Genomic DNA, 26,146 nt, shown 5'->3' with positions numbered 1-26,146 from the left:
GTAATTTGGTCAGGCTGCACATAAACTCAGTTATCATTGTGATTTTGTGTGTTTACCAAGTAGTAGTAGTAGTAGCGGCCTTCAGTCTCGAGAGACCATTGCACAGGCGCACTTGGATTGGATCAGGTGGTGCTGAGGGAACAGTACTATGTGTGTCTGAGCAGCCCAACACGTGAGTGACAGTCTCTTTGGCAGTGATGTCATTTGAATGTGCTGCTGTCGCCTGCTGACGCCTAGCTCTCCTTTCTGCTGCTGCTTTGTTCAGCTCCGCTTCGCTCTTCTGGATTCCAGTCCAGACCTCATGCCTCCAGCTGGCACGATCACTTGCACTATCCTCCCAGTAGTCTGCTCCTATGCCCATGGATTTCATGTCACGCTTCCAGACGTCTTTGAACCGCAGGTGGGGGCCGGCCCACTGGCCTGGTGCCAGTGGCCACTATGCTAAGCAGAGAGATACCAAGTACGGCATTACACAACAAGTAATTTGTAGCCTACCTGGCAAAATAAAGACAGCTTTTTACCAACCCTGTCATTTCCTGTCCCACCAGTGAACTGTTCATTTCAACTGTATTTAATGCAGGTCCAGTGCTCCAGAAATGCTGCCATTTCACTCCAAATCCTGGCCAGTTCTCCTGATACTGGTGAATTAATGGTGACAAGCTGTGCTACTGTGGTTTGACGATTACCCCCCCCCCCCCCCCCCCAGATTTTAGATTTTCATAATATATATTTCATTACGATATGACAGTCACAGATTCCTCACAGAAGAAATGGCATAATTGCTTTTTTCCATTTCTCCTGGTTTAGACTGCCCATACAAGAGGATTAACATTTTCTGATATTGTATTTCATCGGGACAGCATTAATTAAATGGACTGGAGGTCTGTCCAAGTTGGAAGCATATCATGTCATTTATTCATTTTTATTGACAGAGAGAGAGAAAGAGCTGAATATGCAACATTGTAGACTATGAGGAGAGCTTGCTTGTTACCGTATTTATGTAACGTTTGTTTGTCTTTTGCTTTGATAGGCACCCTTGTTTACACCTGCGCCTTAATCTTTATTAAACAATGTCTGCATTCAAGGACCCCCCTGTCCATCTTTGTGTCCGGCTGAAACTAACAAAGAAAGCATTGATTATACTTTAAAGAACTCTTGAGTGACTTATAATCATGACAAAATGTATTGTGTCATTCAGTGGTGTTTAGGACAATGTGTTTCACTTTATCAACAATAAAGGTGATTCACCATTTTCTTTTTCACTTGTGCCGCAAATATTGTAAGACAAGTAACTGTGGTGTACTTTGAATCATATAGCATGTATCATAACTATTTGTTTAGTCATAATTGTTAACTAGAACTGCACTCTGTCGAGTGCATACTTGCTTGTTGCACACTAGTAGGCCATAAATGGCCAACTAGTGCGCAAGCAGAGCGCGCAAGTCCTTTCGACCGCTGTAAACTGTCATCATTTAGAGCTAGTCATACACATACACACCACGTACTCTGGTCTAGTCATACGTATACTATATACATAATCAGTAAAAAATAAAATAGCAAATTGTGCCTGATCTGCTGGGACCAGAGTACGTGGTGTGTATGTGTATGACTAGCTCTAAATGATGACGTAAGAAATATATATAGTATATATATAGTATATAGGCATATACTATATATGTATACATATATACTCTATACTCTATACTGTATAAAGTGTGTAGTTGTAAGTTGATTAGCGGTATTCTGTGGTTACTTTGCGCCAAAAACCGTGACAGCTGTTCCGCCATTTGAGGCTTACGCAGAAAAACATCAAATCTGTGCCTGTTTTGGTGGACCAATGATGACGAAATGACCATATTTCTTACGTCATCATTTAGAGCTAGTCATACACATACACACCACGTACTCTGGTCCCAGCAGATCAGGCACAATTTGCTATTTTGTTTTTTACTGATTATGTATATAGTATACGTATGACTAGCTCTAAATGATGACGTAAGAAATATATATAGTATATATATAGTATATAGGCATATACTATATATGTATACATATATACTCTATACTCTATACTGTATAAAGTGTGTAGTTGTAAGTTCATTAGCGGTATTCTGTGGTTACTTTGCGCCAAAAACCGTGACAGCTGTTCCGCCATTTGAGGCTTACGCAGAAAAACATCAAATCTGTGCCTGTTTTGCTGGACCAATGATGACGAAATGACCATATTTCTTACGTCATCATTTAGAGCTAGTCATACACATACACACCACGTACTCTGGTCCCAGCAGATCAGGCACAATTTGCTATTTTGTTTTTTACTGATTATGTATATAGTATACGTATGACTAGCTCTAAATGATGACGTAAGAAATATATATAGTATATATATAGTATATAGGCATATACTATATATGTATACATATATACTCTATACTCTATACTCTATACTGTATAAAGTGTGTAGTTGTAAGTTCATTAGCGGTATTCTGTGGTTACTTTGCGCCAAAAACCGTGACAGCTGTTCCGCCATTTGAGGCTTACGCAGAAAAACATCAAATCTGTGCCTGTTTTGCTGGACCAATGATGACGAAATGACCATATTTCTTACGTCATCATTTAGAGCTAGTCATACACATACACACCACGTACTCTGGTCCCAGCAGATCAGGCACAATTTGCTATTTTATTTTTTAGTGATTATGTATATAGTATACGTATGACTAGCTCTAAATGATGACGTAAGAAATACGGTCATTTCGTCATCATTGGTCCAGCAATACAGGCACAGATTTGATGTTTTTCTGCGTAAGCCTCGAATGGCGGAACAGCTGTCACGACGAAGGAGACCGGGCGAACCGATTACTTGCGCGCTCTGCTTGCGCAAGTAATTAGCAAGCCGCTTCTCCCTTCATCCCATCACAGTGCATTAACTATTTGCATATCAATTGTTCACAGGCAGGAAGCCTTGTAGCTTCACCCTTTGACTTCTCAAGATAATTCTTGGGGATTGATCTTTCATCTGATATTATCTATAGGCCTTCCTGTTTGACTGATAAGTGACAGAGCTATTCTTTAGGGCAGGAGGCTACAGTTTGTCTCCATGCATGCATTTTTATGAGTACTACAGGGACTGTCACAGTTGGGGGTCTTTGATGAGCTCACACACACACACACACACACACACACACACACACACACACACACACACACACACACACACACACACACACACACACAGGGACAAAAGGTGACAACCCACTGGATGAGAGAGATGTACTGTATAAAGGGATGGTTTTGGGAGACTGCGGGAGAAGTGGGTTAGTTGGAAGACGGAGGAGGCCATGCAGGACAGGGCTTGACCTGGCCTGAATGTGCGATACCATGATGAGATGACTTTGCTATGCTTGTAACTTGATGTAACTATGGGAGATGCCTTGATTGAATAAAGAAGGACTTTGCCTGGGAAAACGGAGCTCATTTCTCGTTCTTGATACATTAGGAAAATAAGGTGATAATCTACAGACTCCTGGAAGAAATTACACGACATAACCTCAAGTACTATCAATGGAATATCCCCGTAAAGGAAGAATGAATGCACCATACACATACTGTACATACACAACTCTGAATTTGTTCCTATGTGCATTGTTTTTTCCACTTATAGTATAGCACCTTTTCTACTTTATCAATTCACACAGATGTCTATTATCAAATTCTAATCGCACCTCACCAAATGGCCTTAAGACCTTCATCATTGTGTACTACTGTAAATGTTGTCATTTAATCAGCATGTAACACTAATGCCGTATCTGTCTCTCAGATATAGCATTAGTGTTACATGTGGCTTGTATAACATGCTGTCATCTTCTAGCGATCATTTAATACATCAGACTCTGTCATATGACCACTGGTCTTGTCTGTAATCAAAGCCAGTAGGTGCTGCGGCTTTGGATTAAATCTCGTAGATCCAGCCCAGCCTCACTATTGATAACTAGTATCAGCAGCCTGGATAGCTTTAGCATTGGCGTTCCATGGTAATAGGCATAGAGAGATATTGAAACACTGAAACACTACACTACAGTAGCATGCTACTTAGTTGAGTAGTTCTACTCCTTGTCCCCTCCTTTTTTACCAACTACACTAAATATCTTCGCTGAAAATAGCCACTCAACAAGCTCACAATGCATCACAGCTTAACTTTAGCTGTTCGTATGTCGTTAAAGATACATGTATAGGTTTTAGTATCACCTGTAAGTTAGGACCATGACCACATGTCTCTGCATATTGAGTGAGTGGCCACTCAATAGGCTACTGTGGTAGAAGTCCTGTTGTCATGGGGGACGGTCCATTCACATTACCTATACAGTACGTTTGGGGCGACTTTCTTTATGTTTGTCAGTACAGTAGCCTACTGCAGGTTTAAGTAGGGCAAAATGATTGTCATGCAGCATATCCAAAATAATATACAGTTTGTCAAGAGACTCAAGACCCATCATGTGTACTACTTTTTAGAAGTCACACCATTTTAACTCAGTTGGTTTTTGTTCTGTGAAATGCACGCACGTACACACAAACAATCACATGCACTCTTACAAACCAGGCAATATTGAAGTTGTCAACACATGCACACCCAGTCACCCACCCACACACCCACAAACACAGTACAACCACTTTCCTACTGAACAGGCATCCATTTTTATACCATGGCAGATGTTGCCAAATGCTGCAGTTAATCCAGAATGCTGGTTTTGATACAAGTGGGATTTAACTATGACCATGATACCAACATCTGTCAGGACTCTGAACTGAGCTCCCAAACACACAGGGAGTAAAACAGGAATAGACTATACACTTTTCATTTGCATACAACTGAGGGGAAAAAGTGGTTGACAGATTCAGTCTCACTGCGGTAAGTTATCTAACTGGATAATTTAACAGGTTTCGTCAACATTGGTTTCGTAAACTAGAATAAAGCTGCAGTTTATGTAACATGTTTTTTTAACGATAAATATGGCTTGTGTAACTGGAAGGAAACATGATAATGTCACGACACGGCTGATCTGTTCTCATTCAGCCAAAAAACATGAATAGAAAAACATATACAGTATAGACTCAACAATTACAGCCTGTACTTGTTTTCTTGTTTCTGTGATTTTGTTTATTTATATTTATGATAGGCATACATGGTAATGAAAAGCTGGAAGTCGATCATGTTCTCAGGGGATCTATTATGGACAGGCCATGTGTACCGGTATTCAAATGAAGGTCTTAAGCACTGATGAATTTACATTCAATCATCACTGTGCCATAAAAATGAAGTCAAACACATTTTTGTGTGACAGTAAATGTGACAGTAAATGATTTATCATGTATGCCATGGTGGTTTTCTAGCTTCACACTAGAGCTATCAGCAAAATGAACACCTTGGCCTGAGTCCAAGTTTGCAAGAGTTTTGTGGTGGACAGGTTGCTAAGTGAACATTTTTAATGCATGAGCAAAACAAGTTTCTATAGCGGATTTCTCTCAGATGTCAATCAAACAGATGAGGTGACCGTGTGAGCATGTATGTTGTATGGTATGCCCTTTTGAATTTGTTAATGCAGAAACTTCCATTTCTGAGTTTGAAAAATGTATATTATAATATAAATAGTTTCAGGAATAGCCAGCTTCTTCTTCCGTGTGTCATCATCAGATGTCCAGCTCAATAGTGTACAGCCATGTACACTATTGGTCTCAGGTCCCACGTCGGTGGTCGGTGGTCTGCTCCGGCTCCCCACACTCACATGCTGCTCCGTCCGTCAGGATGGATGTTTTGAAGCATCTGACCCCAGTTCGCAGGCGGTTCAGCAGGGTCCATGGCACTTCCTCTCCTTTAATGCCCCTCCTGGGTCCTGGATGTAACGGTGGATGCGTGTTGACCCGGCCGACTCCCACTCCTGCTTCCAGGCTGCTGCCAGCCATGCCTCTGTAGACAGGTCCTCAGGTTCTTGTGCTGCCTTGTTGTTGTACGGGTGGCAGGACTTTCCTTGCTAGGGTGAGGGTAGCAGCCTTAGCCTGGTTAATAAACCAGACTAATATCGCACGGACCGCGGGATATTAGTCTGGGGAGGCTCAGCTTGGATTTCATTTCCAGGGAAACATTTTCTCTTTGACGCAATTGGTCAGAGCTACTGTCAGTCAAAGGTCTCAAGCATTGAAAGTCACTGTACCAAAGCCCGCCCATATTGCATACCGTGTCCCGATTGGCCGACCACATTCTCTGGTGTAGGAAATGGGCGTACAATTGAGCCTCTCCAGACCGAAATCCGCCGGCAGGCAATTTATTTTTGCCAACGGCTGATTCGGTCTGGTTTATTAACCAGGCTATAGCAGCCTCTCATTGGAGGCCGGCCGGGGCAATTCCCGCTAAGTAGCCAGCTAGCTCAATTGTCAGGGGCAAGGCCACTTAGATAATTTGTCTTATGTCAAGGCTTTTTCATGTGCTGAACTCATCCCTTCTAAATCTGATTATAATATTATCTGCATAAGTTCCTGTATATCCATGTCCATGAAACATATGCTCACAATGAGCATCATCATCAGACAGTGACTACTCCATAAACCCTAGAACAGTATAAACATATTTGTTGTCACACCATCATGAAACACAGGTATATTTTACCCAATGTAAAATATTCCATAAATAATATTTTTTATCAAAATATATTGAAGTAGACCACACCAATACATTGCAACTTAAAATATTTCATCATGACTTGAAAAAAGAGGAAGAAATCTGTGAAAATTCCTCTAATCTGGTGTGCAGGTGATGACATGCACATGACATGCACAATAGAATTTCATTGTCTTACTGAATGATTATTTTAGAAATATATATATACAGGTATATTTAAAAAAAAAAGAAAGAAATGGAGCTCGGAACTTTTCCTTTGGTCCACCCATTCCGGGGAATGGTCCAGTCTGTTGTGAATGGGATTTTTCGAAGACCAACGAAGTTGCCGTTTTACCAACTTGTGCCAGGCTTACAGCCGGCAGAACTGCTCAGCCTGCTACTCCTAAAGTAACCTAAACCTAACCCTAAACTTATTCTTATTCTCAGTAAAACAAAATAAAGAATACAAGGACCGCCACATCGAGCAGTCAGCGCGGGAAAAAAATCAGGGTGAGATGGATTATGGGCGACGGTACCTGTTACAGATTCACACTATCACTAAACACGGGTGAAATTCACCCGAACACCTAGCTGTCCGAAAAAACCAGGGATGTGGCCAGGGAAACAAACCTACCTACCTTCTATGATGTCACTGAGCATCATGAAGGTACTGAAATACCCACCCACCTCAGACATCAACAACATTATAAAAAAGAATTGTACTGGTGAACTATAGGGTAAGAATAATCCTGAGGAGGGGAGAGGGGGTTGCACCTGCCTCCCTGATGTGCAATGATTTAAACAAGATACTGCATTATGCAATATATTATGCAGCCACTATATGTAGATATTCGAGACCATATGGCTCTTCTGAAAAACAATATGCTACAGAGCATGATAAAAGGCAATGCAGTATTTAGCTGTCAACACAGACATATGTCAAATATCAGTAGAGGTTAGTACAGTATTACTAGTGGTTAATATAAATGTTAAAGTGACTTATGGTTATATCTATCTTATTGACCATCAGAACATCCCAGAGGGCATCAGGATAATTTGTTTAATCTATACTTTGGTGTACAATCATGGTGCCACACCAGCAAATACTAGCAGACCTCTGCTTGTAGATTGGCTATTTCCAGTATGTGACACTGGCTTACAACAATGTCATGCCATTCTCTCACAAATATGTTTGATAGCATCTACAGACTGGGAGCTGTATTAATTTACTCCAATAACCAATGTTTTCACCTATGCTAAGTACCACTGGCAATGATTGTGTACTGTGTAACAGCTTAATACATTTTAATGAAGTGTGGCCCCAGACAACTAACAAGGGTTGCTTGTCTGGGACTCTAATCCTTAAGAAGAAAAAAAAAACCATTATGACTCAGACATAATTATTGGTCACATTGGCAGTGCGATGTAGGTGTGAGGGCCGTGTAGTGGCCTAAACCTCTATGTAAAACCTGCTCAGGAAATATAGTGACTGATGAAGGAGAAGGATCCCGATGGATCGCGATGCCAAAACTGGGAAGTGTGGTCTTTATGGTCTGAAAGACTGAAAAGAAGGATGAGATACACGGGCGAAGAACTAGAAGAAAAGTACACTGGGCTGTGGGAATTGGTATCGCAACAGTGACAACACATCCCTACTACTAATTGACAACAGCCACTATGGAGTTCGGAGGAGCGTCTAGACCGGGGTCAAGTACGATATAATACAAGAGAATGACAGCTTGGCACGCGCAACAGTAACTTTTATTTTTGTAGAAGAGGCAAACTAATATTGTTTATGCCGTTGGCCTGTTTATTTGTATACATGTGTCAACTTTTTGTATAATAGTATTAGTTTACTATATATAATTAGATTAATACACAATAATCAACACTAACACATCAAATCATAGTACATACGTGTTCAATCAATTATTCAATCAAAGCAAACGGCACAAACAATATTAGTTTGCCTCTTCTACAGAAATTGAAGTTACAAGTTACTGTCACGTGTTGCCATTCTCTTGTACTTATTTCCCACCACGGAGTACCCTTGCATCTCGGAGGACAGGCAGTGTCGGGCAGTGTCGGTAGGCCAATCAGATGAAGGCGGGCCGTTACCATGTCTATGCTCGGACGTAGAATAGATATACGCCTACCAAACCCATGAGCAAGCCTAATGCATCCCTTGGGTCCCATTTAGCTCTGACATGTCCTTCCTGTCCATTTCTGGGATAACATAACAACGCTCACAACACTGGGAAAACATGCTCCCAGGCACGTACACCTAATGACTATGAAGTGAAGGCGAGTGAAAGCGAGTAAGATGAGTACTCACTATATGTACATCCTACAGGGAGCACAGTATGATGTTGTGACAGTGATACATTTCATACATTTCATGGAACATAATGATATTGTGACTTTGATACACACACATTACAATTATCCCCTATAGTCACTGTTGTAATCTGATCGCCCATGGCTGTGTACTTGTACGTGAGATCACAGTGTACTTGATAATGTATTGTGTACTGACTGAACTGTAGCATACTTTATAGTTAGCTACTGGAGACATCTCAGACAGCAAGGTCAGCTTGCTGCAGTTAGCAGTTATGTCTCAAGTGTTGTGTCACGTCATTAGGATCCAGATCCAGCTATATAATTCCAGTATGTGTGTAATAAACTTTGTGAGCCTTTTAGCGTGATACTGTCTCATGTCACGTTATTATTCTCCCGAGCCCGTTGACCGCCGCCACCGGCCATACTTCAACCGGATTGTCACACACCACCCAGCCGGTGGTCAACCAGACGAGGGTTAGATTCTACAACAGTCACAGAGTGCTACTGCAGCTGTCCGTGCTGAAACGGACATACATACACAGAGACACACACACACACACACACACACACACACACACACACACACACACATAGCTGCGTATTGGAGCGGCGCAGGCGCAGACACCCGGATAGGCTTGCGAGGAAAAAGGCAGCTGATTGAAGTCATGGGGATGAAAGGAAAGGAGTAGTGTGTGTACCTATTTGGTACTTTTCCCACTTCTCTTACCAAAGTCAAATAAGGGCTAGGTATACGACAAATGGTATATGATATGATAGATTAGTAACATGTTTTTTTGTTTGTTTTGTTTTCTGCAGCCTGTGCAGTGAGGCCATGGGCAAGACGGGAAGTAAAGTCTTCAGAGAAACGCCAGTCGATGGGGTCCAAGCACAGGTACACACGCACACACACACACACACACATACACACACACACACTGCAGTGTCCATAACATGGACACTGCAGATAATATGCACAAATAATATTATCTGTCAATATGTAAATCCACTTGAACATCGTCTAAAACAAACCCTTACAGGTCCATTTGGGTACATTTTTAACACACAATTAGCACTCATGCTTATGCTTATGCTCTGTGCTGTGCTGTGCTGTGCTGTGCTGTGCTGTGCTGTGCTGTGCTGTGCTGTGCTGTGCTGTGCTGTGCTGTGCTGTGCTGAGAGTGTGCCACCCATAGACCTAGAAAGGGTAGACCCCTCCTCCGCCTCAGGGGTGAATGCTCTCAAGGGAGTCAAGCTTCCGCATTGGTGCCAAGGAACATAATGAAAGAAAGGGGCGTGAGTCACGTGACTGGACATGCCATGACACTCATGTCCATATAACTCCATGGGCGCACTTCCGCCCTCAGTTCGATACAGGTCGCTCCAATGAATTGCAGTGGCGAATGAGGCGTCTACCTTTCTATGTCTATGGTGCCACCTTTGTCAGCTTGGGTGACTGAGTGTCAGGACATCAACAGGCATAACTGGACTGAAGTGAATTGATTCGCAGGGATTAAGTAGAGATTAAGATTTCCCCCTCCCACTCAGCTTGGGCTTTGGTGGTGGAGTAAATCTGGGGATTATGACGTCACAGGTTCGTGGCCGCAGGAGAGGAAATTGAATTGTAAGAGACTTGCGCTGATGGGGCCTGGGATTACAGTGGCTGTCAGTGAGGAATTGGAGATGGGAGTCCCATGTCTGCACCTAGCCAAGGAAACCATCATGACAGACCTTCGAGTGCCCAGACATGGGATTTGCCTCCACCTGATGTGGAATGGGTAGTAACCATGTTGATTCAGTGGTAGGAAAAGCATTGTTCATTGGCTCATTGGCAGTCCAGTCCACTCTCCTCTTAGCTGTCAGACTGCTGGTACCAGGTGGTAAGTATACCACGTATTATTTTCCAGACGGGTAATGCCTGGGCTCTGCTTTGATTCTGTCAGGAGAGTCAATTGTTGTACATGGCTGTCTTACATTATGTGTGTGTGTGTGTGTGTGTGTGTGTGTGTGTGTGTGTGTGTGTGTGTGTGTGTGTGTGTGTGTGTGTGTGTGTGTGTGTGTGTGTGTGTGTGTGTGTGTGTGTGTGTGTGTGTGTGTGTGTGTGTCCTTGTTTTGGTTTGCATGTATATGCCTGCATATGTGTACTTGTGAACTTGTAAGCACATGTGTCTGTGTATCTTTGATGTATAGTATAAGTCTATATGTATGACTTTATGCATGTGTGTGTGCGTGGGTGTATGACTGTTCATATTCCAGCCAGCTCCTGCTGTGGCTGATCCTGCTGCTAAAACTGAAGGTCTCGCTAAAACCAAGGAGATGAAGGTGAAGTGGACCCAGCTGGGCCTGGTGTTTTTCCTGTTACTGTCTCTGGTCATGACAGGCTGCTTCCTCTGGCAGTACCAGCTGCCCAAGTTATTGCCAGGTATGAACGTATTATAATAACACAATTGTGTCTTGTGCGGTTGCGGCAGTTAGTATTTCTGCTTATCATTTTTTTGTAAATTCTGTATTATGTTTCAATACTACTTCAATGTACTGTCCCAAAAATGCAAAAATATTCTAGCGAGGGTTTCTCTCTCTGTTGAACACTGCGTAAATGCGGGATGGCCCACTGTTTAACAAGGTGGGCCACATGAAACTACCGGTACATAGAATATGCAATACACAATGTACATTTACTGTAGAGTAGTATAGCGTTAGGTAGGTGAATACAAAAATATGTAAAATATTTATTTTACAAACGTATTTTACATAAACATGTTACTAATGACGCACGCTATTGGTGCAAACAATATATTACATTAAGAGAAATAATTTTCTGAAAAATGTATACCTGTTGATTCAGGTGCCAGTTTGTCACAATTTTAATAAGGTGTGCTGTAAAATGATGAGGTTAGGGATTAGGGTTAAGCAAACGTATATATACACTTAGTTACAACCCTCACAACGAAAGCGTCTCAGTCTAAAGATTTCACAACGGCTGTCTTAGGTGAGAATGGAATCCAATTACTGGAGTTCTTTCTCACGAGAGTCACGAGTAAGAAATGGATAAGTATAGTTCTCAGTGTTTACTGAAGCTGTCTGGTTCTAAAAGCCTGATACTTTGTTGCATGCTGGTGTCACATGCCGGAAATAGCAGATCTACTGTACAAGCTCACAATGCGTTGTATTGCAGTGCGTTGTGAGTTAGTAGATCTGCTATTTGTGGTGTATAAAGCTAAAAAAAATGGCACACAGGTAAACCGATCAGTCTTTGCAGTTTTATACTGTATAATTTCCCCACCCCTAAATTAGTTATACTTGTTAGTTCATTCGATAATGAGATATGCATATGCAATATAAACATTTCTACTGTTGAGTTAATACAGAAAGCATATTTAGAATCACAATGTAACACTTTGTTGTTGTTTTTCCACATTTATTATTTTTTCAAGAAACAATACAAACAGGTAGACGTGACATATTCACATCATCTTACATAAAATGAAAAGACAAATGATGTTCTAATACTATAGTCACAAACTGATAAGGCACCTTGGCTTGAATATCATTAGCATTCATATTCAGCCTCTACATCCCACCAAGGCAATCCATGGATTGTGATATAGCTTTTTTTTAAAGCACGAATCTTTCTTTTCATGTTATGTGATGATGGTAATATGAATGCACACTGTTCATCTACAGTAGCTAGAGGTAATTGAAAAAAGCAGTCACTTTGTTCAGTTATTCAGAATTCACAGCATGTCTGGAATGAGTCTCACCATACATTTCACAATGGCTAACAGTGAAACATGTTGTCTGGCAGCATGGGTCAAGAACTAATGCCCCCATGCCCAGCATCCTTTTTGTCATGCATCTCAGATATCAAGGAATTTCAAACAGTCCTCCACTGCTCCTCGTGTCCTGATTGCCCTCCATGTCTCTTTCTTTCCTCCTCTCCATCTCTGGCCTCCATCCAGATGAGGGGATGGGTGGTAATGCCAAATCAGAGAAAATGTGCCCTCGCTTCCCTCAGCCTCTCCCCCTGGAGCATCCCATCCCCATTCTCAAAGAGGCCCTGGAGAAGGTGAGATCTGATCCCTTTTTCTTCCCATTCATGTATCCAACAATGTAAGCGGGAAGATGTGGTGATGTACGGGCCTGGCTGGCTGTGATAATCCTTCACGCCAAATGCAGCTCCAGATGAGGGGATTAGAGAGCCAGTTGATGAGATAGTATACATTTCTGTTTGAACGACAGCTCCATTGCCCGTCTGGTGTACGGTGTTCACACTACAGTCCTTCAGCCAATAACAATTGACATCAGGAGCATGTGAAGGTGGATAGAGGAATAGGGTTGCATCAGACATTTTGTGGATGATGAATATGCATGGTCATAACGTGTCGCCTGTTTTATTAAAACCCTAACCCTTGTTACTTCTACGGAGAGTGAGGCATCTTATGAAAATGTGGTGGTGCTCAAGTACTGTACAGATACAATCAAAATGTACTTATGTGCAGTACTCATGTAAATGTACTTTGTTACTGTCCAATTTCCAAATGGTCAGGCATGACTGAAATGGATTGGCATTTATTTGGAGCCTACTTGATATTCTAGACTATCACAAACACTCCTATCCTCCTGGTGGAGACCTGTGCCCTGAGGAGCAGGGCACATCTCATTCATTCACACAACTAAACTATATGTATAGACCGTGACGATTGAGCACAGAAATTCTATCTACGTTTTGCAATAGGGACAGACGAGTGCTCTACCTTAAAACAGAGAATCTATTGATCTGTCAATCTATTTTTATTATATGGCCACTTTTAAACAACCCCTATTCACTTTTGCCATACTTCCGTTGTCAGAGATATGAATGAATGATAGGTTCATCTCTACACACTAATACATTGTCAACGTGTCAGATTTTCACCTAATATGGTTTTCTTTGTGTGATCCATGTAAACCTTCCAGGTGGACATGCTACTGCGTCAGACTGTAAATCCTACCAGTCTTCCTTCTATGTCGGCCATTGTGATCTTTAATGACACAGTTCTGTGGACTGGCAACTTTGGGAAGAGGAACGCAAGTGACCCTCTCTCAGGTCCACCCAATGAGTACACAATTTACAGGTGTGTAACATTGCAGTAAATAGCAGAATAACCCTTATGGGTTAATCTCTCATCAATGTGTCTGCACAGCTACTTTGATACAATTTAAACACATTTCTATAAAATTACACCTTGGATCAATAAAAGAAGAACTATCATTACACAGATGTGGTTTGTTGATAGTAATCAGCAGCTCTCATCAAAAAACAGCTCTTTGATTGAGTGACCATTTAAAGTCTATATAGCTATTATTATAGAGCGGCGCAGTCCCTCCCCCTTTCAGAACAACAAACGGCCCAGGAAATGAAAACGCAATGCATTTCCCCATAGGCAGTTTTTATTTAATTTATTTAAAGACCTTTTAAGCGTCGTACGAAGCCAACTCTTGTCGTGACAAATCATGACAACACACACAATATTTTGGACCAAACAAATAATTACAAAGAAGAAAAACAACAAAAAAAGTGTTGTAACCTGCCGTTTTTTTCTACTTTCTAATTCTTTGTTTGGCCCGAAATATTGTGTGTGTTGTCATGATTTGTCACGACAAGAGTTGGCTTCGTACGACGCTTAAAAGGTCTTTAAATAAATTAAATAAAAACTGCTTATGGGGAAATGCATTGCGTTTTCATTTCCTGGGCCGTTCGTTGTTCTGAAAGGGGGAGGGACTGCGCCGCTCTATAGTACAAGGGCCTTACCCGTTCTAATATATGAACAGGAAATTATGTACAGTGTGGGTAATGCGAGATAATACTGTAGATCACATTGATTGGGAGGGAATTGTTAATGGATGATCGTGGGAAGTTGGGTTGAACTTGGGCACAAAATTAATGTTATTAGCTAAGATAGATAGATTGTCATAGAAAGACAGACAGACAGACAGACAGACAGGATAGACATTCGAGCAGTTTAAACTTTGCAAATTACTTTGGCATGGCGTTGTAGATTGCGGTGGTCTTAGAAAGGAGCAGGAAAGAAGTGGTAGGCGACCGTGTTGATCCAAAATTCCGAATGAGCATTTGTATCTCACAGCGTGGTGATGAGGCTGGCCAATCCCAGCTCTGTTGATGCTGAGAGACACAGAATTCTGTAAGGTTCCTTGAGGCTGTCCGTGCATCGTGGAGTTTTGAGATGGCCGCAAAATGGCGAGCAGCAGTCTTGCTCTGTGCTAAGGAAGTGACAGCTTTTCTTAAATTTAGAATAGATGTTATAAGTGACTGAGTAACTACATGTAGTACATTTATAGTTCCAAAACGAAACGGTCACCATTTGAAAAAAATACTATTATGTATTCTTAAAATATGAAAGAAGAAATACAGACTACATGCAAATTAAAGGGTGACTTTGCTGATTTTTAAAGGAAAAACGTTTTTCAACCTTATCTCCATATGTAGACATATCCCAGACCTAACAATTTGGGGCAGCAATCTGATAAAAGGTAGGACATTGAACATGCTGATTATGTTGTTATTTGTATTAATAGTATGGCATATAATATAGGCCCTGCTTTCTGGCTGAGATTTGCGCTTAACTGACCACACAGAATAATAATATTATTTTCCTTCCTTTCGGCTATTTTTAGTCACTGTACATTTGCACTAAAATTAAATGTATTCTCTGCATTTACCTATCCTATTAGTGAGAGATATTAATATGATTCCCAGGTGGTTTCTCTCTACCCATTCAGCTATACAGTAAATGCCACCCTTAAGGTTACTTTTGTGTATGGTTTGGGGACATAAATCCATTTCTAATTCTTATGTGACGTTTGGCTGTTGGGGGGCCCTGGGTGGTTGCCTATACCTCTGCCATTTGCAGCTCTGTCATTTTCCCTGCCAATTTCGTCACTATAGGACAACTATTTGTGAGAACCCTCTCTAGACATTTAAAACAATATTTGCACATGCTGTTGTGCTGTCTAGATCCTGTCTAAACCATCTTCTTGGTCACTGCACTTTTCAGCTTATTCATGTGGAGTGGTGCATGATGATTATAGCATCAATCAAGGGCCAGGCCATGTGACACTTACTGTACTTACGGACCACATGCGTGATTTATTTACAGCACAAGTTATTAATTTACTACTAATGAATGGACTGCATGATAGAAAAGCAGATTTTAATCATCCATGTGTTATTCTTGTGAAAAATCAGATTTCCTATTAAAGTGACCAAATTATGGATCACTGCCTACACTCTCTGTATTTTTCCTTTCTTGTAATCAAAATTTATTAGAACTATACTGAATTAAAAACACCAATAGATCACTTCAAATCTGTAATATATCTGATGTGCTGAACGATCTGTGTAGTACTGATTTGGTCAGTAGCCTCTATACATTTAGGCCTATGCGTGTATAAATTATCTGTTAATGTTGGTGGTCGCTCGATTTTTAGAAACATTTCCCATTCATTTCCTTGTGTCTCTCAGAATCGCTAGCCTCTCAAAAATCTTCCCAGTACTGATGATGTACAGACTGTGGGAGGACGGCAAGATAGGATCCCTGGACGACCCTCTGGAGAAGTATGTTGAAAACTTCACCATCAAGAACCCACTGGGAAGGACGCGAGACGCAGAGCTAAAGTACGTAACGGACGGACTGATCTTTCTGGACAGTGGCGAGGTTCCGGTCCGCTCCTCCTCTGTCACCCTGCGCAGGATGGCCAGCCAGCTCTCAGGTATAGCTTCACCAGTTGCCAATGAGAAGCCTAGAAGTCGTTATTAGCAGCAACTAAGTGCATGTACAGTACTCAATTTCTGTATTTGTACTTAACTTGAGTATTTCCAATTTCCAATACATTTACTCCACTACATCGCAGAGGCAAATATTGTACCTTTACTACACTGCATTTACACTTGTGCAAGTTGTTTATCTGAAGAAGCTCCTCTCTGTTAAGGGCCTTTCAAACGGGAACAATGACAGGTCTCCTGCAGGTCTGCTCAAGAGGGGCACAAGAACGCAAGCGTAAAAAATAAAGCTAACCGGTAATTGACAATTTCTGGCATGGAGTTGTTTTCACCACCATGTGTTTGGTATATTAGCCTAAAGACTTGCCAGTGTGGGAGAATGGGGTAGGGGCTGTACTCTTTATAAATCAGCAGCACAAATAACAACGAATGCTTGCTTGTCTGTTTCCATTTGGTACTGTATATGAATCCCTCAAGCTGAAAAATAATAATAACAATGGTAATGGTAATGATGAAGATGAAAATGCTAATATTTACATTTTATTTCTTTTTGTACTCATTTTAAAATCAAAGCGGGGGCTCGCAATTCACTTTTGAGTGCTCTATTTTTCAATTCTAATCCACACTTGACAAAGGTTAATTGCTTTGTTGTTGTACAGTATAATCCAACAAATATTGGCATGATTTCCATATCGGTTTGTCCTTCATAAAATGTTCACTGACTGGACAGTTTATTCGATATAGGCATATTGTCAGGTTCTATTTGGATCATGGCAGGACATCATTAGACTACTATAACATGCTTACAATATGTAAAATATGTAAAAACAGGGAGCAGACATGTACTGTACATGGATTGAGAGTTCAGTGGTTAGAAGTGGTTCTCAAAGTGGGGTCCAGGGACTTTTAGGGTTACTTGGGGGGTTCAAAAAGGACCCTTACTGATCTGTAACTCTGAGAGCGTACAAATAGCCAAATGGACCCATAATGGTCAGTTTGGTTGCATTTCTAGACTTTATCAATTATGGGGGTCCTTGAGATTAAAAAGGTTTGAGAACCATTTCTCTCAAAAGTTATTTAACAAGGAACCTTTTAGAGTACAGTACTTCTTCCACCACTGCGAGCCAGGTTGCCACTTCTCCAGTACGAAAAATACAAAATCTGAATTGAAATGAGGAACAATTTAAACAATCTAGACACGATTTTTTTTTTTCGTGTTTGTTCAAGGGTCTTCATTAAATTAATTTTCTGAGCTTTTAATACTGGTGCAATAATCTATATTCAAATTCAATCTTAGGTCTACCCAGAAGACTCAGGGCCACAAACCTGCTATGGAAAGGAAAAACACAATCTGCAATCAGTCTACTGCAAGATGATGTCTTAGTCGCAGACCCAGGCACAAAGTAAGATTTCGGACTAGTCTAAAAGAACGCAACCTTTTCCTGCCATATAGGGGCACCTTATAGCGCTAGAAATGGACGCTGTATGTCTGTAGGTGTTGATGCACTTTCCCTATACTGATTTTCACTAAAGTAATTAAACATCTGTGAATTAAACACATAAAACAAATAGCGGGTTTAGCGTATTACGCAGGGAAAGACAATGTAATAAAACGCGGGTTTAATGGGTTATGTAGTCAATGTGTTAAATGCCCTACTTTGTGACAAGGCTGTCACACAAAAGCAGCCAAAAGATACAATGGCCTATAATATACAAGTAAGACGCGCAAACGCGTGAAGCGAACGCAGCTCGTGTGTGTGTGGTTGTGTGTGTGTGTGTGTGTGTGTGTGTGTGTGTGTGTGCTACAGCTGCGCCCTGTGTGTGTGTGTGTGTGTGTGTGTGTGTGTGTGTGTGCTACAGCTGCGCCCTCTGGTGGCGGGCCGGTGGTGTAACAGCGTGACACACACACACGCGTGACACACAGACATTCAGCCCTTGCTTTCATAGTAAGTGGCTCACTGCGTTCGCAATAAAGATCTTATATTTTTTTGGGGAGAAAAAAATCCAAGTGAAAGTCTTTTAAAAATATATATAATTATTTCCCCAAATATTAACAAAAGCTTGTGACTACTTAATTTCATTGGACCCATTGGAACATTGGTATTCTTTTCCATTTTCTGAAAAGTTAAAGTTTAGGACATACAATATTTTCACCCAACAGCAACGATATGTTTTCATGATTGCAGTCTATCACAATTAGCATTTTTATTGTGTGAACAAACTGTACATGTATGGGAAAGAAACTGATATGCGTATGTGACCACTCCATAAGCTAATTATCATTTAGGCTACTGTCTATTTGTCCGTTATAGCCATCTCATCTGGTTTATGCAGTTACAGTTGAATGTATTTATTTATTGAAATGTATTGAATCCTCTACGCCAGACTCAACACAATATGAATATATATAAATATTTATTTTAAATTATGACACAATTATGACACAATTTAAAACGTATACAGTAGGTTAAGAAGCACCAAATTGTCATATTATAGCCCTTCCATTTCGGATGCAGTGTTACATCAATTACCGTGAAATTGTGTCGCAGTTCATCTCTGTCACTCCATCTCACTTTCAATGCTAGGTGTCACTACAGCAACCTGGCCTTCTCCCTGCTGGCTCATGTGTTGGCTGAGAGAGTGCTGAGGGTTGATTATCAGCGCTGGATCACAGACAACATCCTGAACCGTCTGGGCATGGAGGATAGTGGCTTTGACATTACCCCAGGGCTCCAAGGTCAGATGGCGGTGGGAGTGTACTCTAGCGGGCAGTCTGCTCCACTCTATGACCTGGGCTGGTACCGGCCTTCTGGTCAGATGTTCTCAACAGCGGCAGACCTAGCCAAGCTGGCCATGATGCTCCTGGGCGCCTACCACCGCAAGCTCCTGGAGCCGGACACGCTCAAGATCATGCTGACCCCGCTCTTCAGGTGCGACAAGGATTACTTTGCCAACCGCACAGGGACGCCGTGGGAGGTGAACGAGCAGCTGGGGTATGAGGTTGTGCGCAAGGATGGCGATCTGGACGGCTACTCCGCCACCTTCTCGCTGGTGCCCCGGCTGAAGCTGGGACTGGTGGTTCTCATGGCGGGCACTAGGTCGCAGAGTCAGGATGTGATCGCCAGGGCCTATGGCCACATCATCCCGGCCATGGAGAAGGCCTTCAGGGAAGCCAAGAAGGTCCTTGTTGCTCCCCCAAACCCAGATCCGTACACTGGCTTTTTCACCTACAGCAACATCACCTTCTATGAGATCAAAGCAGGAAAAGACGGTGTTCTGATCATGCAGCAGTTTGGACCACAGATAGAGGAACTAATCCCCGAGCAGTACAGGACAATTAAACTCAACTACCTGGTGGAGAGAGTGTTCAGGGTGGTGTTTGAAAAGGAGTACCCCTGTGTGTTACGGGTCAGCACCGCTTCTGTTTCCCTGGAGGCCCAGGATGGCCAACTGTTTAACTTTTATGTGTTTAACAAGCGGGGTGTGTCCCCTGGCTTTGACGCACCAGGACTGAATACATATAACGTAGTTAGAATAGCCCGGAAGCCCACCTTCTCGAGCTGAACTAAAGCCTGCCTTTAAACAGCCAAGAAACACACTTTGAGTGTCTCTTTGGGACATGTACAGTACAAAATGACTTTAATGAATAAGACGAATGAAGGAAAATTCGGTAGAATTCTGGCAGTTCCTGGCAGAATTGTCTTGAAGTGCAATGTATTGCATAATGAAGACCATGCACCGGCAGGAAATGCATTCTGTTCACCTACAGTATTTGTGTAATCTTTTGTACAATCAATACAGTACATAGATTGATTTAATTGTTAAATAAGCCATTTATAATAATCATTTTCACACTGATCTTCATTGACCTTTGTCATGCCTGTCTTGACGTTATTCAAATATTGTGGCAAAGTGCTCGTCTTTTCCCTGCCTTTATATTCACAACTCTTATGGTCCTTGTCAGAACTGGAACACGTCCTTAGGGTGGGGGAGAACAGACAAAAAAACAACTTCTCTATTGCTATGTTGCAGTAAAGTATGGTCAGTTTAATGTGTCAAACTATGATTTTGCACTTATTTATCTGGCCTGGGATATTGGTTACACACGCTGAAGAATTAAACAACATCGTTAGTTGTCTTTGTGTCACAAGTCAAAGACTTGCTTTACTTGAATACGTGCTTTCATCCAGTTCCTTGTTTCCAAAATGTTGGTGATTTGTTGTTTGGTGACAACAGTACTCCATATTTGGGCGTAGCTGCATTGGGAACTCCTTATAAATGCTAAATGGTGCATTTATATTCCGCTTTTATCCAACGCTTTACATAGATTTTGCATTATATTCACCCACTCACACACATTCATACATCGATGGCGGAGGAAACCATGCAAGGCTGGTACCAACCTGCACATCGGCAGCAATTAGGGGTTCAGAGTCTTGCTCAAGGACACTTTGACACCAACTTCCGGGGAAGCCTGTGATCGAACGGGGAAGTGGGAACGTCACGGTTCCCATCCGGCTGCTCTACCGACCCTGAGGCAGTGCTGCCACTGACCCCTGAGGCAGTGCTGCCACTACCGCCTTATATAGTTTTGGCTGAGTCAAAGCGGTCCTCCCATAAGCCAAGTTTAGTGTGTGTGTGTGTGTGTGTGTGTGTGTGTGTGTGTGTGTGTGTGTGTGTGTGTGTGTGTGTGCGCGCGCGTGTGTGTATGTGTGTATATATTAAAGGTGCACTGTGTATAATTTTGTGTCTTGTCACCAATAAAAATCAACTTCAAAAGAGCTGTGTTTACAAGTGACATAATTAGCATAGTTCATGTTCCTGAAAAATATTAAAAATAAAAAAATAACCTGCAAAATAAATCCTCTGTATTCAACACATCATGTGGGATTTGCGATATCTGATAGCTAAATATGCAACAATTTGCATTGTTACATAGACATGTTAACAAGTGTTATGCATTACTGCTATATGTTATGATAATTACTGGGATGGAACTTCACTGACATGAAAGTTTAATAACTCTCTGAATCTGTTCCATTTTATTTTAGTAAGATTTAAGGTTTATGTCAAATCTGAGAACCCATCGGCAAATAAAGGAGAAACAGTGCCATCATTTCCTTTGAATTTGATGTTTGTCAACAGTCTGGGTGCCATTAAGGACTTAAAATAATATTACTAATCATATTACAGTTTTATGAGCTGGGGGCGTGTTGTATGTCATATTGCAATTTTGGGCATGTTAAGAAGCGCTTTCGACACCCCGTGGATTGCGCAAAACGGCCTTGAATTAGTCATGGGTGTGTTTAAGGCGTGTTTGAGACGTACCCAATCAACATGTCCGTACTATTCTCTTTACCAGTCAGCTGATGTCACATACGGAATGCACACTTTGGGGATCGTGGTATTACATTTCTTCAGGCTGGCACCATAGAAGACATGACTTTGTCACATTTGGGTTAATTATTCCTATTGCACTGCATGCTGTCACCTTTATGCCTCAAAATAATTTGTTTCTATTGAAAAACACCAGTAAAATAATGTTTATTATATTTTATTTCATTCAAGTCATGTTGAAGGAATGAGTTGAATGCTGCTGCTTAATGCTGTGCCTGTGGCCCCGATGGTATAAGGTCTTCGCTCGTAGCATTTTATTGAAGAAGACTTGAATCGGGTGTGATACAGCATATGAAAGCAAACTTCCCAAGGATTATGGAGATGTTTTTATTTATTTTTAAGGTTGAGAAATGAAAGAACTATGGCCGTTTCTAATCTCAACATAAAAAATAAAAAAGGCTGTTGCCATGTCTCATAGAAACAAGTAAATAGGTCTATAAAAATAAGCGCATATAACAGGGGTCTGCAACCTATTTTAAATGAAGTGCCATGTTTTTATTTTCTAGATAGTGAGTCTGCCATATCCAGATTAATTTTAATGACACCACATTAAAATAATCTTTTTTTTTATTGTTCTTCCTTATTTTTAAATATGTTCTTGCACATTGTTATAATGATCATTATATATATCCCCCAGCAGTCAGAGTTCATAGTTTTAATGAATGAATGTGATGCATTGTGAGCTGGTATAGATCTGCTATTTTCAAAAGTAATCTTGGAAAATTTTAATTAAATTTTTGGATTAGCCGTCCTTAGTTGGGCAAATGCATTCATCTGGGGATCCTTGAATGTGCTGTGTGAGGATCACTGGTTTAAACAACATTAGGAGAAAAGCCCAAATAACCACTTTAGAAACAAGAAAAGCAACCACAAAATAGTACAACTACCAATATTTATATGCAACTTTACAGAAAAAGAAGCCGCTTATAATAAACAGACATGGCAACACTCTAGCAGCCTCCCAGAGCCGCTCAAGTGTAAAATCAAACAGTGCTTGTTGCGTTTATGAGGTGGTCAGACCCACGTCTAATCGTTATGCGCTGAGTGTCTTTAGGTCAAGGGGCTTAATAGCAAATTGCGCAAAGCGAAAATAATTAACATATGGACACTCCCACAATGCTAAAATATTCAGGAACGCCGTATGCCATATGTGTGTGCGTTCAACACGGGCCGAGTGCACGGGCCGATATGCCTTTCATAATACCATTGTGCGCAGAGCGAGGGCAATTTCTGTATTACCCCATTGTAAAACGGATCTTCAAAATGGCACCCTCTGTCTCAAGCGACTATAGGTTCATGTTGAAGCTTGGTTATAAAAAGTATTTACAGTACATGTAATGCAAGATCAAGATGGGTATCATCTTTAAAACATGAACGTAACAAGAAACAAATTTGAAATACGGGTAGCTTTTATAATAGCAAATTAGATATTTATTTTCCCGATTGTATGCGTTGCATAATCACAGGCTTTATTGTGACAGTAACAGGGAATATTCACTTGTCTGTCACAACACAAACAAAAGGCAATGCCTTGCAAAGCTCACATTAATATTATACATTCAATCAGACAAAAAAGACGTTAATACAAATGTTGCTTGTCCAACTTGTCCAACAATTCAGGCAATTACTGTAAGAATCAAAGTAACTTTTACAGGCCCACAGTAAACAATTCTGGAATTTATCAGAACTTTCCGACATATTAAGATCAGATATGCTCATCTTACATAATAGTTTTACTGAATAAAGTAATAAAAGTACAATACAGAACATGGAATGAGCAAAAGTATCACAGGGATAATATGCTAAATTACTTAGTTCAACTGCAACCACCTCATATACATACATTGTGTGCTATAGGCCTGCTGGCTTAGCTTATTCATAATACAACAACTAAATTAGTGATCCATGGTTTAATGGTTAGTTACCCATTAAAGCTGGGAATGCATCTGTTTCATTCTGGATTTTAGCTATATACTATATAGTTTCATAGGTTTTTCAGAAAACCTAGGCTTTCGAACATTGGTTTAGAAATATTGCTTTTGGAATGTTTTTATTCATTTATTTGTTTGTTTATTTATATATTACCATGCCAATGATGCATTGATGCTTGCTATATATATATATATATATATATATATATATATATATATATATACTGTATATTATAATGAAGAGGTTATGGAGGCAGGCTCTTTGCATGTACACGTGAGGGTTGTAGTGTCTAGGCTCAGTGACATGCTAGGAGAGAGCAGAGGAATGAAAGCGTTGGAGTCTTTCCCCTCGACCTGCGCTCTGGTACTCTGGCCAGAGTGGTCCAGGATAATCTTGTTTTTAGCACGGCCACGGGAGCACACAAGTTCCCGGAAGCTCTCCCGGAAACGCGTGGAGAGCAAGTTGTAGATGATGGGGTTGACGGCGGAGCTGAGGTAGAAGAGCACACCGGACAGGATGTGGACACACTGATAGACGGCGTGCATCAGGTCTGTCCACTGACTGATGGAACTCCACAGGAGGCGGGAAATGTGGAAGGGCGCCCAGCAGACCCCGAACACTGCCACCACAATGGCTGGGAGGAATGAGAGGAAGGAAGGAAGGAAGGAAGGAAGGAAGGAAGGAAGGAAAAACACATTTGAGGATGTGCTGTATGCTGTGTATATTACACACTTTTTCCATTCATCAAGTTCCCTACTTGGATGTTGGAATCAAGATTCTTATAAATTTGAGTGGCACTCAAATTGTGCTGTGTGGGTGCTAACAAGAACATTCTCCATCGTAGAAATCCCACCGTATGTATTCCGCCCGGGCCCAGGCCCAGATATTTCCCCTTAAAATGTAAAAAAAAAAAAATCTATAACACTATGGACACTCGGGCATGAAGGAAGCATGAGTTCAAGTCCGTTGCTCTCCCCATGTCCCCCATATATGGGGACTAGGTTGGCGGAGGGTGTGTAGAGCCCAGGATCACATTAGATAATTGACACAGGGGTGAAAAATGGGTTACAAAATCGTGGGATAAAAATATTTAGAATAAATAATGCATTCTTATTATATTCTCCTATATATTCACCATTACAACTAGATTTAACATGTATGCAGTAGGCCTACTATGACGGCATGCAGGACACATGGAACTCCCATGTAAATCATGTACTGTATTGGTCATACATGATGAGTGAAGAAGACTCACAGAGCATCTTGGTGACTTGTCTCCTCCGCCCTGCATGCTCCACATGAATCTTAAACCTGGTGCTGGAGCTGCAGTTCTTCCCCAAGGTGGTCCAAGGCTGCCGGCTCTCTCTCCTCAGGTGCACGCCCATCACCAGGTACAGCACGCTGATCACCATCATGGGTATGAAATAGAAGAAGGCCGTGCTGATCTGAATAACCAGATTGTACACCCACACAGGTTTCACCACGGAGCACACAGCTGACTCGTCCCTCCTCCCTGGCAGGTGAAAGATGCCATGCAGCGAGGTGTTGGGCACGGCGCAGACCATGGACGCCAGCCACACGGCACCGATGACCCGCTTGGCGTGCCGGTTGGTGGAGAGGTAGCGGGTCTTCAGCGGGTGCACCACGGCCATGTACCTCTCCACGCTCAGGGCCGTGACGTTGAGGATGGAGGCGAAGCAGACCGCCTCGAAGAGGAAGGTCTTGAAGTAGCAGCCGGCCTCGCCGAAGGGGAACGGGTAGTTCTGCCACAGCTCGTAGATCTCCAGCGGCATTCCGAATAGCAGCACCATGAGGTCAGACACAGCCAGGCTCAGCAGGTACAAGTTGGTGGGATTGCGCATCTTCTTGTGCTTGGCTATCACCACACACGTCAGCACATTTCCAGATAAGCCAGTGAGGAAGATGAGCAGGTAAATGAGTGTCACAGGGAGGAAGAAGGGAGACCGCTTGGGACCCAATGCTTGAAAGAGGATGTCCTCAATCGATTGGTCATTGGTGTAATTGCCTGTGGTGTTTAGATACACCAT

General features: G+C 41.6%; 2 protein-coding genes across 2 annotated transcripts; one reads left to right on the top strand and one right to left on the bottom strand.

The window, feature by feature from the left end:
- Positions 1 to 9,824: 9,824 nt before the first annotated feature.
- lactbl1b (lactamase, beta-like 1b) lies at positions 9,825 to 20,333 on the top strand (the record flags this gene model as incomplete). Its single annotated transcript, XM_083770448.1, has 7 exons — positions 9,825 to 9,884; positions 11,246 to 11,411; positions 12,949 to 13,055; positions 13,946 to 14,103; positions 16,512 to 16,759; positions 18,067 to 18,172; positions 19,355 to 20,333. 7 exons carry the CDS (start codon positions 9,825 to 9,827, stop codon positions 20,331 to 20,333), a joined length of 1,824 nt encoding a protein of 607 aa, XP_083626574.1.
- Positions 20,334 to 24,328: 3,995 nt separating this feature from the next.
- On the bottom strand, positions 24,329 to 26,146 carry nmur3 (neuromedin U receptor 3; the record flags this gene model as incomplete). Its single annotated transcript, XM_083771124.1, has 2 exons — positions 24,329 to 24,732; positions 25,354 to 26,146. The coding sequence occupies 2 exons, from the start codon at positions 26,144 to 26,146 to the stop codon at positions 24,329 to 24,331; spliced, it is 1,197 nt and encodes a 398-aa protein (XP_083627250.1).

Source organism: Protomyctophum parallelum, assembly GCF_964188405.1.
Source record: "Protomyctophum parallelum genome assembly, chromosome: 8".
NCBI lineage: Eukaryota > Metazoa > Chordata > Actinopteri > Myctophiformes > Myctophidae > Protomyctophum > Protomyctophum parallelum.
The sequence above is the reverse complement of the archived record's forward strand: the minus strand, read 5'-3'. Positions and strand labels throughout refer to the sequence as shown.